Below are 16,351 nucleotides of genomic sequence, written 5' to 3'. Positions count from 1 at the left end.
CAGCCGACCTGTCGGTCAGCGGGGTGATGACCAGCCGGCCGGAGTTCCCCAAGTACTCGTAGCTGTGCTGGAACTGTGTGTTGGTCTGGCGGATCACGCAGTCGTCCAGCTCCTGGGGCAACAGGGCAGAGAAACGGAGAGGCGGGCTTGGAGGAAGAGCCGATCGGGGAGGCGGGGAGGCGGGGAGGCTGCAGTTCACAGGACCAGGGCTGCGGAGGAGAGGGTCTACGGCCCGCATGGAAGATGGGCCCCTGCGCGACCGCCCCATCCACCACGGCAGCAGCCCGCGGCCTTCCTGGCCTGGTCCTGACTCGGGAGACGGGACCGAGTGCAGAACTAGGGCGGGGGGCCGGGGCGTCAGGAGGGCACAGGCCGGGCACACCTTCTCCCAGTAGAAGCGCAGCTGACTGAGCCACTCGAAGGAGCTGACGTCCACGAGGCCGCTCTTGTACAGCTTCTCCAGCACGTCCCGGGCATGGACTTCTATTGTCACCAGCGCCACAATTTTCAGCCGCATGATTTTGGTCAGGTTCCCCCTGATGGCTTCCGAATACTTGTTCAGGACGGACACCTGCGGGATGAGGTGGCGGGGAGGAGCGTGGAGGGGGCAAGGCAAGCAAACCCTGACCATGGCTCGCCCCGGCCTCACCGGCTTCCAACCCCGCGCCGACCCCGACCTCCCGAAACCCCTGACCCCCAGCCCTCCCAAGCCACCCGGACTTGCCTCGCGGGACCTCAACCACAAAGCACCCTTGCTGTGACCCTGACTCAGACTCCAGTGCATCCCCCCAACGACGTCCCCCCCCCCGGGGGCCCACCCCAAACTTGGAGGGCTCCCCACCTGCTTCTTCTTCATGACCTTGAGGATTTTCTTGTCTCCGCGCTCCTTAGCTGCCAGCAGGCACTTGGTGACGTCAGCCGTCCACTGGATCTGACTGGCGGTGATCAACACCTGGGGCCCACGCAGAGGCTAGATCCGCTGGCCCCGCACGCAGCCCAGCCCCCAAGTCCCAGCCTCTTCCTGGCCCGGGTGCTAGTGTTCGCTCAACAGGCTCCCTCTGCACTGAAGGATGGGGCTCAGGCCCATGGGCAGGAGCTAAGGGTCCAGCATGCAGGGTAGCAAGGCCTTCGCCCAGAACAGGGGGCAGGACGCCTACATCTGGTGAGACCCGAGATTCAGTCTTGACCTTTGCGGCTCCCTTTCAGCTCTTCCTTGCTCCCTCGTTTCCACCGACCCCGGCTCACCTGGCCAGCCCACTCCTTCACCCACTTGTCCCTCTTGTTAAGAAACTTCTTGAGGGCCAGGCGACAGTTCCGGAGAAGGTCCCGTAGGGTCACCCTCATGGTCCGCTCCACGTCACCAAGCCAGGACTGTGGGGGTGTGGGGGTGACAGGGCCGAACGGCCAGGCCTCAGGGCCAGAGACAAGCATCCCCAGGGGGCAGGGGCTTAGGAGGGAGGACTCCAGGGCTTTGGGCAGCGGCTGGCTCAGGTCCCGGGGGGAAATGGAGGCATTGGGGGGTGACGGAAGACGGTCCGCTTTGCAGGACCAGGGGAGGGGTTAGAGTTTTCAGCAATGGCAGGTGGGTCCCTTCACGGAGATGTTGTCTCCTCACAGAGCGGAGCAAACTTTCCAAGGGGAAGAAGGATCAACTCGATTCTTAGACCCTCACCACTACTCACCTCCACAGGCCCTTCCAGAAGGACGGCGTGGAGGAAGTCAACGTACTCGCCGTCACCTGAGAACATTCCCACGGCTTCCCATTTGCCACTGGGTCCCCCAACCTGTAAAAGCAGGAAGCTCGGAATGGTCTGGGCTGCTCACTTCTCACATCCACCTCGGGGGTACTTGGGCCCTCTGAGGGTAATCTCTGCTCCTCTCCCCTGACCCCAATATTACCGATTCTAAAGAGTTCTATCCCAGATAATCCAGATTCATTCCTATCCCCCTCCTGCTGGGAGGCCACGGTCCCCTCCAAGGCCCCGAATACCTGGACATTGCCATCTCCTCCCTGCCCCCCATCCTGTCCTGGGCAGCTCGGCAAACCTTCTGCATTCTCAGCAATTTGATGTTGTCAAAGCATTTTTTGAGGTGCGGCTGCACAGCCTCTGGGTTGCGGGACTGGCCTAGAATCTCCAGGAGGTCATCGGTGGACAGGAGGTGGAAGCGCGGAAAGATACGGCGCTTGGTCTCTAGGTACATATCCAGAGACTTCTGAGTGTCTTCCAGAACTGTGTTCATTTCTGTCAGCGTGTCCAGCAGGCCTGGGAGAAGAGCAACGAAGGACATTTGAGGACCCTCTACCATTGCCCTGAGTGGATCTGGAGTGTGCACCTGCACCCACTCTGCCGACTCTCGAGTGTTGGGGTACATATTGCCATAATGGTTGCTGGGAGCAGAGAGGTGTCTCCAAATCACTCCAACACGCTTAGCCCATCCTCCTCATTAATTCATCATCAAGTGCTCATTATACACTATTACGCATTTTGTACACTACGCATTAAGCGTACGGTATACGAGATTCCACTAATATATCGACATCTCGTCTCCCTTCGGTCTTAAACGGTCCCTTTCCTCCGGCTCTGCTGGTCACCCCAAGAGCTTCTGGATATTAGAGACTGTTCTGCACACACAGAACCCCACAAGTGAAATCATTAGACTTAAATATATATCACATACACACACTGAAACAGGGCTGCAACCGCCGGGGGTGCTGGTGTCCCTCGGGGTGGAGCGAAAAGAGCCCTGGACGGAGGGACAGACAATGGCCATGCAAACTGCTGCTCATCCACGAACCAGCATGTCCGTTATCCTCACTGAGCTCTCACCTCCTTGTGGGTAAAGCACTAGTAGCATCTACCTCAGAGAATGACCCCTGGGACTAAGTAAAATGGATTCTCAGTGGCAGGTTCTCAACAGTCTTAGTTTCCTCCCAGCCTCAGGTTTTGATTGGTTTATTCCCTTGTCCCAGTTTCTAGCTTTCTGAGGGAAGTCTGGACGCCCCGGAACCTGAGGCGACCCTCGCGCCTTCAAGTTCAGAGTCCACGGGCTGCCAGGTCTCCGGGAGGTGACTCAGTAGCAGTGGGTGAGATGAGTTTCGTTTTTGTGTTCCACAAACGGATCCCCGTTTCAGTGGCTTTGCTTATATGTTGTTCCGAAATGTAAATTTGCCCATGATCTCGAGTATTTTTTCTAATAAACGCATGCTGTCCCTCAGCTTTGCATATCCTCCTACAGACATTTTATCAGAATAATTAAAATGGCTTTTTAGTGCATACCCCCAAGGTTCTTGGGAAAACGAAAAACCTTTCAGATGGCCCAAGGCCAAAGAGAGTAGTCCTCCGCACCCCCGGACAGAACTCTTCTCCTCAGCACACCCCCTCTCGGCGACCATCACCAGACCTCAGCTCCTGGTTCTTTACCGCACTTCACCACCATCAGCCAGGCCTTTCTGTGGGTACGTCTCTCTCCCACGCCCTCCCCTGCCCACTACAGTATGGTCCTCCCGAGTATTTGTTGAGTTTCGTTCACTGAACTGTTATTTCATGCTCAGAAGACGCGATGGTGATGGTATGAAGGCCATCTACAACGGTCTTTCAATGAATGAAGCACGTGGCCAGGACTTCACACATACTCAGCACCCACCGAGCCTCGGTCAGGATAAGAGGCCAGGGAGCTCATGGACAGACCTGGATGGTGGGTGCTCCGCAGCGCATTGCTGTCCTTGCTCATCCGGTCCATGATGGATTTCCAGTTGTTGTTGACCTGGTCAAACAGGGCTGATTCGCTGGGCAGCTGCTTACGGATGTCCTCTCCGAGGAAGATATTCTGAGGGGCCAAGAATTGGGGTGAGAGGCTGTTTCTCACATGCTCCCCACACTCTGCTCCCCACTCCCAGACCAGGAATGACAGCCGAGCGGAAGAGAAGGAGCATCAGAACCAAAGGGCAAGAAGCCCAAGTTCCGGAAGGAAAGTTGGGGTTGGGAGGTCAGATACCTGGGTCCAAGAAGAAAAACGTAAGAAGAGCAAAGCCCTTTCAAGGAGGGAACCGAACGTGAGAAGTCATCCCTGAGAGTCAGACGCTTGGGGCCCAGAGGAAGGAGGACTTTAGAAGTGGGAAAACGAGGCTGAGAATAGGGCCAGGATGTAGGTCGTGTGCCAGGAACAGAGAGTGGGTCACAGGAGCAGCCCGGCGAGTGGGTCCTGACCTCTAGGTACATCCACTGGCGCTGTACCGTAAGCAACATCTCAACGCCCTCCAAGATGAGGGAGAGGCAGCGCTCCCAGCGGTCCGCTTCCTTCTCAAAGGCCTTGACAAAACGAGAGGCCTTCATGGTAGACAGAGCCACCTGGTTATCTTCCAGGGCCTGGAATACCTCCTCTGTGCCTCTGGGACGGAAAGCATCAGAATTACAGTCCGTCCCCACCTGCCAAACCTCCGGGGGCTCTGCAGCCCAGCTCGCCCGGCCCGCCCCTCCCCCAGCACCCCAAGCCCTCTCTACCGGAGTCGGTGATGGCCCTTGTCCTTATAGGGAACTATGTCTAGCTGGATCACGCTCCAGGTCTTGGCAATGTTCTGTAATGCCTGTGGAGAGAAACCAGGGAACAGAACAATCCAGTATTTGGTCCGCAAAGGGAACAGAACTCAGAGGGGCCATGGGACCACGAAAAGCTGGCTGCTGGAGGCTCGCGAAGTGGGGGAGGCGGGAGGGGGCCCTGTCATACCAATTCTATAGCCAGCTCTTTGGTGGCCGACGCAGAGATCTCCCCAATTTTCTCCACATGCTGGTCCATCCCAAGGTCCACAATCTGCTCCAAGGTGAAGCGGTCAGATTCCTGATCAAACTCCCGTTGGATCTCATCTCTGACCTGATCCCAGTGCCTGCAGTCGGGGACAGAAGTCAGATCACGAGGCCGGATATCAGGGTCTCCTGGAAAGTGTTAGCATCGATCTGCAGGCCTTCTCTCTCCCATTGGGACAGCACGATTCCATATACGTATTGATATTTTATATTAAATAGGCCCTGAGATGCACTCCCGGGCACTGTGGGGACTACAGAGATGGAGGTGCTGATTCTCTGGAGAGAGAGTTCAGACCGATCATCGCAAGATCACTGTGCACAGATTATGCGCGGGGCCCAGCGCCGTGCATGGGACGGCTCACTTAATTCACGTGCCCGCTATCAACGAGGAACTTTGGTTCTTCCACCTGAGCCCGAGGAACCTGAGCCTCGGGGAGGCTGAACAACTTAGGCGGGTGTATGGTCAGGTTGTACTTAAGCACAGGACACAAGGGTGAAACCCGGCAAAAACACCATCATGGACGCAACGCAGAGAAGTGAAATTACTTCCCTCGAAATGGATAATTATTACAACATCATTTATAAAATAGCCCATTCTGGGCGCCTGGGTGGCTCAGTCGGTTGGGCGACTGCCTTCGGCTCGGGTCATGATCCCGGGGTCCCCGGATCGAGTCCCGCGTCGGGCTCCCTGCTCGGCGGGGAGTCTGCTCCTCCCTCGGACCCTCCCCCTGCTCATGCTCTCTCTCTCTCTCTCATTCTCTCTCTAATAAATAAAATAAAATAAAAATCTTTTAAAAATATAATAATAAAATAGCCCATTCCATCCTCCATGGCCTCAAAGGCCCCGCCTATCACGTAATCGAAAGAACAAAACTTGGAAAATAAAATTATGAAGTATTTGGAGGAAAGCACAGAGAGAATGCAGGTTTGACTCTGGCGGCGGGGGCGGGGTAGGTCCTCTTAGACGAGGCCCAGAAGCAAAACCCATGAAGGGAGAAGGGAAGACCTTTGGCTACATCAGAATAAAACCTTTTGGGGGCACCTGGGTGGCTCAGTCGGTGAAGCGTCCGACTCTTGATTTCAGCTCAGGTCGTGATCTCAGGGTCGTGAGATCGAGCCCCGAGTCACGCTCAGTGCTTGACATTCCCCCTCCCTTTCCCTCTGCCCCTCCCCCCCCAAAATAAAATAATCTTTTTTTAAAAAAAGAATAAAACCTTTTGTAGACAGAAGACGTCAAGACAGAACAGAGTGCTGGGAGACGCCGGGGGAAGGGAAGAGAGGAGGCGGGAAGGCCGCAGGGCCCAGGACGGCATGGGAGACAGAGGACGGGGCGGGCTCGAGGGAGGGCTCCTCGGGGGTGCGTGTCTGTGGGCGGGGGCAGGGGCACGTGGCCGCGGGGAGGGGACCCCATGAGAACCAGGTGGCCGCGGGCCGGGGGGTGGCCCCGAGGAGCGAGGAGCAGCCTCACCTCTCTCTAAGGGCGGGGTTGCGAAGGTCTGAGATGAGGGGCATGGTCTTCTTGAACTGCTCTATTTTGGAGCGAGTGGTTTCGATAATTTCCCAGTTGCGGTCCTGGGCAAACATGGGAGGCATCAGCAGGCCTGGCCAGCACCCCTGCGCGGTCCCCCTTCCTCAGCGGGCTCACCCTCTGCCCCCCGCCGCCCCCCACGCACCTTGTACTCTTTGGCCAGCCTGGTGAGACGGCGGAAGAGCCCATGCGCCATCGTTTCCATGGCCTCCGTCTGCAGCGTCAGGAACCGGCCCATCTTCCACTGGTTCCAGTTCTCCTCCCAGTCCCGTGTGATCTCCCACACCTGCTGCAGCGCATCCAGCTCCTTCACGGCCAGGAGTGGGAAGAAGCGGTAAGGGAGGGCGCTCGGGCCCTCCTCCTCCCTCCACACACAGCAGACGGAGACCCCGCGCTTCCACCCCTCCGGCCGCCCCCGGGGGGCTGGCGGCGGGACTCAAGCAAATGCAGGGACACACACGTTTGTAGCAGCTAGATCTGCTCAAAGGCGGGAAGCAAGCCGAATGTCCACACAGTGGAAGATCACTCGGCACCTACACGCGCTACAACGTGCGTGAACCTTGAAAACGTTACACTGAGCGAACTGAGCCAGACATGAAAGCCATTTGTGCCAAATGTACAGGACGGAAGATCCACGAGTGGTCAACAGGAGCTGAGGGGAGAGGGTGCAGGTTTCCTTCTGGGGTGATGAAAGCGTTTCGGAGCCAGAGGTGATGACTTCACAACATTGTGAATGTATGAAATGCCACCGAATCGTTTGCTTTAAAATGGTTATTTTGTTGGGGCACCTGAGCGGCTCAGCCATTAACCGTCTGCCTTCGGCTCAGGTCATGATCCCGGGGTCCTGGGATCGAGCCCTGCATCGGGCTCCCTGCTCCGCGGGAAGCCTGCTTCTCCCTCTCCCACTCCCCCTGCTTGAGGTTCCCTCTCTCGCTGTCTCTCTCTCTCTCTGTCAAATAAATAAATAAAATCTTTTTTAAAAAATGGTTATTTTGTTATCTGAATTTTACCTACATTTTTTTTTTAAAAAAAAAAAGGTCTTCGTGCTCCCATCTTCCTGGTCCTGCCCCCAGCCCCCAGCCCTGCTCAGCACAAGGGCCTAGCCCAGCACACCACCTTCTCCAGGTTCTGCAGGTCCTTGGAGGCTGGCTGCTCGATCTTGAAGATGCCCAGGTTGGAGCGGAGACTGTTTTCTTCTTCCCGCATGGCATTCAGCATGGCCCGCACCTGGGCGATCTGCTCCAAGGCCGCCTGATGTCCCACGTTACTGGTGAAGGGGCCTGTGGGAAATCCAAGGTGAAAGCCCATCGTCCCCTGGAAGGACTGTCATGGTCCTCGTACCTCTTTGTGGGCAAATCTCCCTTCTCTCCTCACCCGACAGGGGCAGGAAGGAAAACAAGGGACTGCATTGCCAGGATGATGATTCACTTTAGCAAAAACTCCTACATGTGGTGTGAGAATCAGAACCGGCTGGGTCATGGGAAAGAAGGAAAACTGGAAATGCTGTGAGCGGGGCAGTGACGCCAAAAGCACCAGGCCTTCGTCCCCTCTCCCCAGCAGCATCTTTCCTCTGCTCGCCCATGTCCCTACCTCCCGGGGGCCAAGGCTTTGAGACACTGGGTCAACACAGAGGTAGAGGGGGAGAGCTTGAGAAAGACGTACCTTTGGATTCAAAGTCTTCCAGGAGATTATGCGCTTTCTTCTTGAAGTCATCCGCTGAGTGGATGAGGCCTGTCTTGAATTTCTCCTTGTGTTTCTTCAGCATTTGCTCACTATCCAGCAGGATTTGTTGGAAGATGACCCACTCCCCGTTGAGACTGTCCAGCATCTCTAGGACCTGGGGACATCAAGGAGGGGACGATGACCCACGAGCAGGGGGTCTATCCTCAGCCACACTCTTAGGGCCTTGTTTCTGACCCTGTGGACCAGAGTCTTAGGGCCTAAGAGAAATCCATAATCTGACCCAAACTATCATTTGAGTTCTCTGGCTCTCCGAGGCCTCGGGGTCTTGCGCCTTCCACCCAGCTCACTTCTCTGCCGTCCTTCCTGGTGGCCCAGGGCCTCAAACGTGGGCGTTAACTTTCTCCCCGAGCCACTGCTGCCATGGGCCCGACCCCGGTGGACGGCACGCCCCAGGAACTCACGTTCTCCTGAACCGGCACCTCGTACTTCTCGAGAATGGTGAACTGCTCGTGTATGGGGGGGATCTGGGTCTCCAGGTCGGGCAGGTCATGCTGCAGGGTCTCCATGAGCTGCAAACTGACCCCCAGTTCCTCCAGGGTCTGGGGAGGGCGGCTGATTCTGAGGGCAGGCAGAGAGCAGGCAGGTGGGCCCTCCTGCCCCGCCCCGCCGCCCCGCCGCCCCACAGGCCCCGCCGGAGGAGCCCGTACTTGTCCCCGTTGTCCTGCAGGTAGGTGTGGAGCTCCAGGAGGCGCCGGGCCGCCATATCCTTGAGCAGGGTCGTGAACTTGTTCTGCCACTCGTTGCAATGCTGCACCAGCGAGAACTTGAGGTGGGAGCAGTCCAGCAGCACGAACTGGATGTTGAGCACGGTCTCCTCCTTCTGCACGTTGTTAGCCACCTCCGTGTAGCTGTAAGGGCCCGTGTCCCCCCCAGGGCGGTTTTCTCTCAGCAGACAAGCCCTCTGCCCTGTCGTGAGTTTGCGCTCTGGTGCCCCGGTGTCCTGCCCCCCAGACCCGCGCAGTAGCTCCGGGCTGCTCCGCTGCTCCAGGGGTGTCCCAGCCACAGGGCTGAGATCCTGTCACCCCCCAACCCCTGCCTGCGAGACAGCAACCACACTCCTTGGTCTGGCATTCGAGGCTTCAGGGTGGCCCAGGTCGGAGTACCCACTGCTGCTCCCCAGCTCTGCAGCCTCAGACAGACTATTCAAACTGTTCTGAGCCCCAAGTTCTCATCTATAACACGGTGATAATGACAGAGCCCACACCACAAGGACGTGGTCTGCCCTACCTAAACCCCTGGGGCGCATCCGTCCCCGCACCCGTGTCCCAGACCACGCGCTCCTCGGTGCGCGTGCACATGTGTCCCCATCTCCGTGCCTTTCTCACGCTGTGTTCTCCGCCTGCAAGGCCCTCCCCCCTCCTGCTGCCTGTGGGACCCCTGCCCACTCCGCCAGGCCCTTCATGCAGCCTTTCCTAATGTTCCAGCCCTTCCACGGCTTTGCACGCCTGAATCCTACTTCTTACCACACCAGTGCTTGTGTAGTGACTACATTTGCACAGTGCCTTAGAGCGTGCAAAGAGCTTTCACGAGACTCAGTGACCTCACAACCTTGGGCGCCCGGCTGGCTCCGTCTGTGAAGCGTCTGCCTTCGGCTCAGGTCATGATCCCAGGGTCCTGGGATCGAGCCCCGCATTGGGCTCCCTGCTCGGCGGGAAGCCTGCTTCTCCCTCTCCCACTCCCCCTGCTGTGTTCCCTCTCTCACTGTGTCTCTCTCTGCCAAGTAAATAAATAAAACCTTAAAAAAAAAAGTGCTTGCTTCTCACCCTTCAGATCTTTACAGTTGTTGTTTCCCAACAGGACCCTGTGGGTGCGCCCCCCCCCCGACACACACACAAAAAGACAAGACCATTCCCCTAAACTTTGTCCAGCTCTGATGTGATCTCTACCCCTTGAGAAACAGAGGTCCCATGCCCTAGCTCCTGATCTTCTCCCATGGTTGAGGACACACATTTTCTGCAGCTCTCCCTTCCCCAACCCTCTTCCCGAGCCCGTAGGCCTGGGCCTCCTCCCGGGATGCTAGGCTTCACAGCCACCTGTGCTCCTTACCGGGCAATGTCAGCGTCAAAAGACGAGACGGGGGGGTTGAGACGCTGGTAGCGGCGAATGAAAGAGTCCTTGTTGATCTCCCAGATCTCCCGATACAAATCCCAGGTCTTGAGGTAGTTCTGCAGCAGGCTCGCGTTGTTGGTCATGCCGCTGCTGATCTGGGCCTGGATCTTCTTGATGTCCTCGTCTCGCTCTTGAAGAGCCAGCAAAACGCTTCTCACTCACTCCCAGCCCAACCCAAGCTCCAGCCTGGGCCCTGGCCACTGGGTCCTCCTCTCCAACACCATCTCCCCAAAGAAATACAGCTCAGCTGTGAGCATTCGTAAGCAGAGGGGGAGTCGGATCCAGCCCGAGGATTCAGAAGGGCGCCTCCTATCCTGCCCCAGTCCCAAACTCATCCTTCTGAATCTCCCACCCCAGTCCCGAAGCCCTTGAGCATGAGTCACTTACCTTCCACTCCCACCACCACCCTTGCTCCCTTCCCCGTCTGGCCCCCGACCTGGCCTTCCCAGCATCACAGAGATGACCAGCCCCATGTCTGGAAACGGCCCCGGCCTCTCCTCCTGGCTCTGGCCCTCCCTAAGTCTCTGGTGGCCCTGCACCTGGTGCCCTCCCCACTGCCCACTCACCCACGATTATATGGATGGGGTCACGATGAAACTTGCGCCTGATGAGAATTTCGGGGAGGTGGCGGAAGACAGAGATGGTGGAGAAGAGGTGGTGGCCAATGTCATTGACCACACCTGCCAGAGTCTGCAGAGTGGGTGAGAATTCCACCTGGCGGGGCGGGGAGGAGGGGGGAAACACAGGGGAGATGGCCTTAGCATGGGCCATGGAGCCTCAGGACTAGGAAGGCTGAACACCTAGAACCAGCCCTGGAAGCCACAGGATGAAGTCAAGGCCAAGGGATTTAGGGAAGTTTAAGGATTGAGGGAAACCGAAAATAGAGACAGTTTTGGAACTTCAGGGGTCAAGGTCCCCACCTGTGCCACACCTCCCTGTGTGTCATTCTGCAAAATGACCAGGACTCGGAAGAGGGGGTTGGGCGTGGTCTTCCCGTCCCCGTTGATGGCCTTGGACAGCTCCAGCAGCGACCACTTCACATTCAGACGCAGGGCATCCTCCATCATGCGGTCCAGCCGAATCGTGTACAGCACCCACTGCTGCTGGATCTGGGGGAAGGCATAGGTCGAAGGGTGGGCCCTCAGGGGAAACATGGTCACTGGGGAAGGCCATAAGCTGGTTAAAGAGAAAGGTAGGATGCAGAGTCCCAAAGGAAGGAGGTTTGAGAGACTGAAGGTTGGGTGAACCCAAGAGGAGAGCAGGACGTCTGAGAAGCCCCCACAAAGGGTAGACAGGGAAACCAAGAGAAAGTTCTGATGGCCCCGGGGGGCTCGCCCAGCCACAGAGCCTTGGTCCCAGGACCCGCACCTCAGGGCCGTCATTCTTGAAGACTTCGTAGGAGTTGGTCATGATGGCCACCACGTCCTGGTGCAGGCTCATCAATTTCTGCTGAACGGCCGCCCGGTGCTCCCGCTGGTCCTCCTCAAATTCCAGGTCCCTGTATACCCGTTTGCCGCTGATGTGCACCAACAGCGTCTCAGATATCTCCTGGGCTCGCCAGCCAATGGTCAGAGTGGAGGCCTTGAACTCATTCACTATGGTCTGCACCTAGAGTCAGACCGCGCCCACAGGGGAGCCTCAGTTTGGGAAGAGACCCTCTGGGCTCCGAGCTATCCTCCCACCTGTCCTCAAGCCAGAGCTGCTCACATTAAAAATAATACACCTCAGCATGCTTCGTTTTTCACACTACTCCCTGATCTCTGTACTGATTATCCACACACCGGTCTTTGGGTCAGCCTTGCAGACCTTCCGAGCCTAGTGACCAGGACCCACCTTGCTGGCGTGTATTCGGCATTCTGTGATGAAGAAGGCGCTGGCCCCCTTCAAGGCCCAGTGCAGTTTCTTGAGTCCAGGGTGGATCTTCTTATCCAGGAATCGGATACGTTCTTTGAAGAGGGCCTGCTCATCTGGGGACAGCATAGCAATGATCCTGTGTATGAGAGAAGACTGGCAGTGGGTGGGACAAGCTCTCCAGGCCTCTCCTCTGCAACAGGAAACTCGGTGGAGACATCGGGAAACTCACAAGGCTACACCGTGCTTTCCAAGAAAACTTTCACCGATAGTGGAAACGCTCTACACTTTGTGCTGTCCACGAACGGTCGCCACTCACCATGAAGTGTGGCTGTGGGGTACTTGACATGTGGCCTGTGCGAATGAGTAACTCAATTTTAAGATTTTACGTAATTCCAATTAAGTAATTAAAATAGAAATAGTCACGTGCCCCTGAGGGCCGCCATATTGGACCGTGTAGTTCTAGATGCCCAGACAAGACTGCTGGCTCCACTCACTTGGACTTTAACTGGGCTGAGAGAGGTACCCAACCCAGAGCAAAGCCTCAGTCCAGAGTTAAGTACCAAGGGTATTAACAGAAGGGTGCGAGTGTGGCCTTGGTTCAGTAACACCGATGTTATCCTATGCCCACGATGCTAATGCCCCCAGTTTCATTCTAGAAAAGTGACCCGGGGCCCACAGTATACATGGCTCCAGTGACCTGTGGGGTTGGAGAGGACCTGGTTGGGTTGTTTTTGCTCTCTACCCTGAAGCTAGAAGACAAAAGTGCAAGGGACAGGAATAACCGCAGGGCCATACAAGAGGGTAGGAGAAAGCATTTTTTTTGAGATAGTCAAATGTAAAGGATAGATCCGGCAGGAGACAGATGACATCACGGGACAGATAAGACACAGAGGGGCTCAGAAGGCACACAGAAGGCTGTGCTGAGGACTGCAACCTTACCGATTGTAGTCTCGAGCCACAAGCAACAGGTTTTCCCGAAGAATGCGCAGGTCCTCCTCCCGCTTGGCTACATTCATCACGTAGTGGGGCGTCTCAAAGAGCAGCCGTTCCCAGTAGTCAATCTCCACAAAGAGAATCAGTAGGGACCTCGGGGAGAAAGGGCAAGGCAGCTCAGGGGATTGCTGGAGGGCCTGACCTGGAGCCAGCAGCGGCCCCAGGGCAGCGGGGCTGGGAGGCACAGAGACAGAGATAAGAAATGAAGCAGAACTCCCAGTAAAGAAGGCTGGCTGGACTCACTGACTTTTGCTGCCCTCCCTACCCAAACCCCCACAGCAGTAAAGGGGGCCTTTGTGTGTTTAGGGCATAAACCCTCAGAGGCAGATTGGAAGCTGAGAAGCCGCCGGGTAAGGAGCAGAGCCGGCACCCTCAGGGGGCGATGGAGACCGTTTGTGCCATGGGGCTCTCTGAGCCCCAGGGTGGTGTCTCTGAGCGTCTCAGGAAGGGAAGCTTGTGGAAACAGCTCCCCACCTGTCCCTGCCCCTACTCTGCACAGTTAAGCAAGTTCGCTCATCACCCCAGCAGAAGAAGGAAGGCTCCTGTCTGGAGAGACAGTACAGAGACAGACCGACGGAGGGTCTTGGACTGGGGACCGAGGCCCGGCTGAAGGAGGGGGTGTACTGAGAGGAGGGGACATTAAGGGTCCATGTGCACAGTGAATGTTAAGACCCCCAGCCTTCTTTTCCCACCCAGCAACCGGCGCTCGGGCAGCTGGACAAACACCCTCTAGAACGAAGCCCGGAGGACTGTCCCGTGGCCTCTGGCCAGCCTAAGGGATGAGTTCCAAGGACGGCGACCTCAGGGGTCCCCTGGAAACAGCCCACAGTTGATGAGCCCCACGGCGGGCTCAGCAGAGTTTCCAGTCCGCTTTCCAGCTCCCTGCCCTTGAAGATGGACAATCAAGGATCACAAAACATCGGTCTCTGTCCTTCCTAGCACAAAAGGCAGGGGCCTTTTGAGAAGAGAAGAAAGAGAAACCAAAGAGAAGAAAAGCCAACTCCAAGGAGAGACGAGGGGGCAGGGGCCACGCAGAACAAAAGCTGCCCCCACCAAGTAAGAAGACGCAACAAAACTGTGTGAACATCCTGAGAGAGAGAAGAGAGCATCTGTGACCCAAAACCAGAAGAGCTCTTGGAAGTTAAAGACCATAGCACGACATTAATAAACAAAAAGCCCGTTAACAATGAAATCAACAGGAATCTCTCGAAAGTAGAGAGAAAGACACAGAGATGGAAGGCAGAGAGGACTCTGCATGAAAAAAAGAATAGAAAATGCCCAAGTAGTAATTTTTATATTAACTACATGTTGGAAGGATCATACTTGGGGCAATATAGGGTTGAGTATTCAAACGGATTTCAGCTGTTTCTTGTTCCTCTGTTAAATCCAATCCCAGAGAAATCTGACTTGCACGTGTAGCCTCCCATCTGGGGAGCTTCTCGCCCTTCCCTCCCGGCTGTCACAGCCACATCCTGAGTGCGCCACCTCTGAGATCAGCCCCTCAGATGCCCTTCCGCCTGAGCCCAGTGTCCTCCCGGGTCCAGCACCTGCCCTCCCAAAGGACCTGATCTTTGACCTCACATCACTGACCACGGGCTCTCCTCCCGCTGTGCGTCCCCCCCATCACCGCCTCCTGATCCACAGACCCTGCCATCTGTCACTTTCGCGGTCCTCCTGCCACTCCTCACTCGCTCCTTAGTGTAAGCCACCTGGCGGAACCCCAACCCTGGTTCAATCTGCTGCCATCCCCCCCCCCCCCACCGCGCAGGTGGCCCAGCAAGACGGGACCACATACAAGAGCACCCGAGGGCTCCCCACGCTGCATGTGGGGGTCTCCCCAGGCTGCCCCCCTCCTGTGCTCGCGGCCACCTCTGGCAGTGCCTCCGCACTCTCTCAGACCTGCCCCTCCCTGTCTCTGCGGAAAGCCCACCTCCTACACCACAGGGATACAAAAGCCATCAGGAGACTCCACATACTTCCCGCTATAAAACCCAGAAGCCTGGGGACTTGTGTCCCACCCGAGGCTTCTCCCGTTTAGGACGGAAGAGGCCCTCCTCCCACCCAAGGCCAAGGCCCCCTCCTGGGCTCCGCGTCCTGACACGGTTTCCTCCTGCTTCCTCAGATGCCATCCCCTCCCGCTCTCCTCAACAGTTAAAGAAGGCCAAGGTTCTACCATCTTGAAAAAAACCAAACCCAACCGGCCCCCCTGGACTCCGTATCCCCCTGCGGGTACCAGGCCCCGCACTCCCCTTCACCGCGCACCTTCCATACAGAATTGTCCTCGAGAACTCCTCTGTCCCCTTCGCCTCCACAACTGCCCTTGTCAAGTCTCCCTGGGACACCTTGTCCCCAAGCCCTGCAGGCCTCATCAGGCCTGGCCCTCCGCCCTCTCACGCTGGGCTCCTCCCTGCCTTGCCTTCCTCGGACGCGCTCTTGCGTTCTTCCCTGGCTTCCAGGCCACAATTCCCCTCTTGTCTGCCTGCCTTTTGGTGCAAGTGTCCTTCTGTCTCTAGCATCCCTTGGAAACCCCATTCAGCTGGGCGCTGGAGACCCTGCGAGGAATCTGCTTGCCCTGCATCTCCCTTCAATGCAGGCTCCTGGAGGTTCTTCACATCCAGCACTCTCCCCGGGCGAGCTCATCCATGCCCACAGTTCAGCTGCCTTCTAGAAGCTGCTGACCCCCAGATCTACACGGCTAACGGGAGCTCTGGACTTGCATGCCCAACTGCCTCCTGGATGTCTCCCTGCCTCGGCCCACGGGCACTGCGCACGCATGTCCAGAAACAAACTCATGGTCCACTCGGCACGCGGGGAGCTCCTGGCTCTGGGACCAGCCCCGTCCTGCTGCCTAAACCAGAGCTGCGTGTCCTCCTCCCTCAGCCTCACTGTCCAGCATCCAACCCACTCCCAACTCCTTGGGCTTTTAGAGTCAAAGCAAAGTTCAGAAACTCCACTATCTCCCAGACACCCGTGGCTCAAACGCGATGCCAAATAGCAATTGGACGTTGGCCTAAAGTTGATCAAAGAGTGCGCGGTCATCCATCTCAAAGAGCGAAGACTCCGGGCAATTGCTGCCATGTGGGACGAGCGCCCAGTGTGACTGGAGCGTCTGATTTTTCAAGAGGGCAGAACACAGAACTATTTTCCAATATAAAAACTGTAACCAGTTAAACATGCTCATGGAGGAAAAGAGACCCGTGACCATTAAAACACTAAAAATAAAATACCCAAATTAACCAATTAACAAGAGATGTCTATACGTAACATCTATATGCAAATTTTATATATGACATCTCTTGTTAATTGGTCAATGTACATGGAA

The 16,351-nt window shown here is 56.6% G+C and overlaps 1 protein-coding gene across 6 annotated transcripts in view; it reads right to left on the bottom strand.

The window, feature by feature from the left end:
* The window catches only part of DNAH2 (dynein axonemal heavy chain 2), an 81,379-nt gene that overhangs the window by 39,171 nt on the left and 25,857 nt on the right, over window positions 1-16,351 (bottom strand). For 5 of the 6 annotated variants that reach the window (XM_035724791.1, XM_035724792.1, XM_035724788.1 and 2 more), the window contains 22 exons: window positions 12,976-13,122; window positions 12,016-12,172; window positions 11,551-11,790; window positions 11,103-11,291; window positions 10,749-10,896; window positions 10,120-10,312; window positions 8,721-8,921; window positions 8,475-8,631; window positions 7,993-8,167; window positions 7,447-7,610; window positions 6,476-6,637; window positions 6,271-6,374; window positions 4,726-4,882; window positions 4,503-4,585; window positions 4,209-4,389; window positions 3,690-3,828; window positions 2,047-2,264; window positions 1,683-1,784; window positions 1,246-1,371; window positions 842-952; window positions 383-571; window positions 9-112 (listed from right to left, as the gene is read on the bottom strand). In XM_035724791.1, the coding sequence (XP_035580684.1) occupies window positions 9-112; window positions 383-571; window positions 842-952; window positions 1,246-1,371; window positions 1,683-1,784; window positions 2,047-2,264; window positions 3,690-3,828; window positions 4,209-4,389; window positions 4,503-4,585; window positions 4,726-4,882; window positions 6,271-6,374; window positions 6,476-6,637; window positions 7,447-7,610; window positions 7,993-8,167; window positions 8,475-8,631; window positions 8,721-8,921; window positions 10,120-10,312; window positions 10,749-10,896; window positions 11,103-11,291; window positions 11,551-11,790; window positions 12,016-12,172; window positions 12,976-13,122 (3,447 nt within the window). The remainder of the gene's footprint in view (window positions 1-8; window positions 113-382; window positions 572-841; window positions 953-1,245; window positions 1,372-1,682; window positions 1,785-2,046; window positions 2,265-3,689; window positions 3,829-4,208; window positions 4,390-4,502; window positions 4,586-4,725; window positions 4,883-6,270; window positions 6,375-6,475; window positions 6,638-7,446; window positions 7,611-7,992; window positions 8,168-8,474; window positions 8,632-8,720; window positions 8,922-10,119; window positions 10,313-10,748; window positions 10,897-11,102; window positions 11,292-11,550; window positions 11,791-12,015; window positions 12,173-12,975; window positions 13,123-16,351) is intronic. The other variant, XM_035724790.1, reaches the window with a different exon arrangement.

Source organism: Zalophus californianus, chromosome 16 (genome assembly GCF_009762305.2).
Source record: "Zalophus californianus isolate mZalCal1 chromosome 16, mZalCal1.pri.v2, whole genome shotgun sequence".
Taxonomy (NCBI): domain Eukaryota; kingdom Metazoa; phylum Chordata; class Mammalia; order Carnivora; family Otariidae; genus Zalophus; species Zalophus californianus.
Note: the sequence above shows the minus strand (reverse complement) of the source record. Positions and strands in the feature narration are given on the sequence as shown.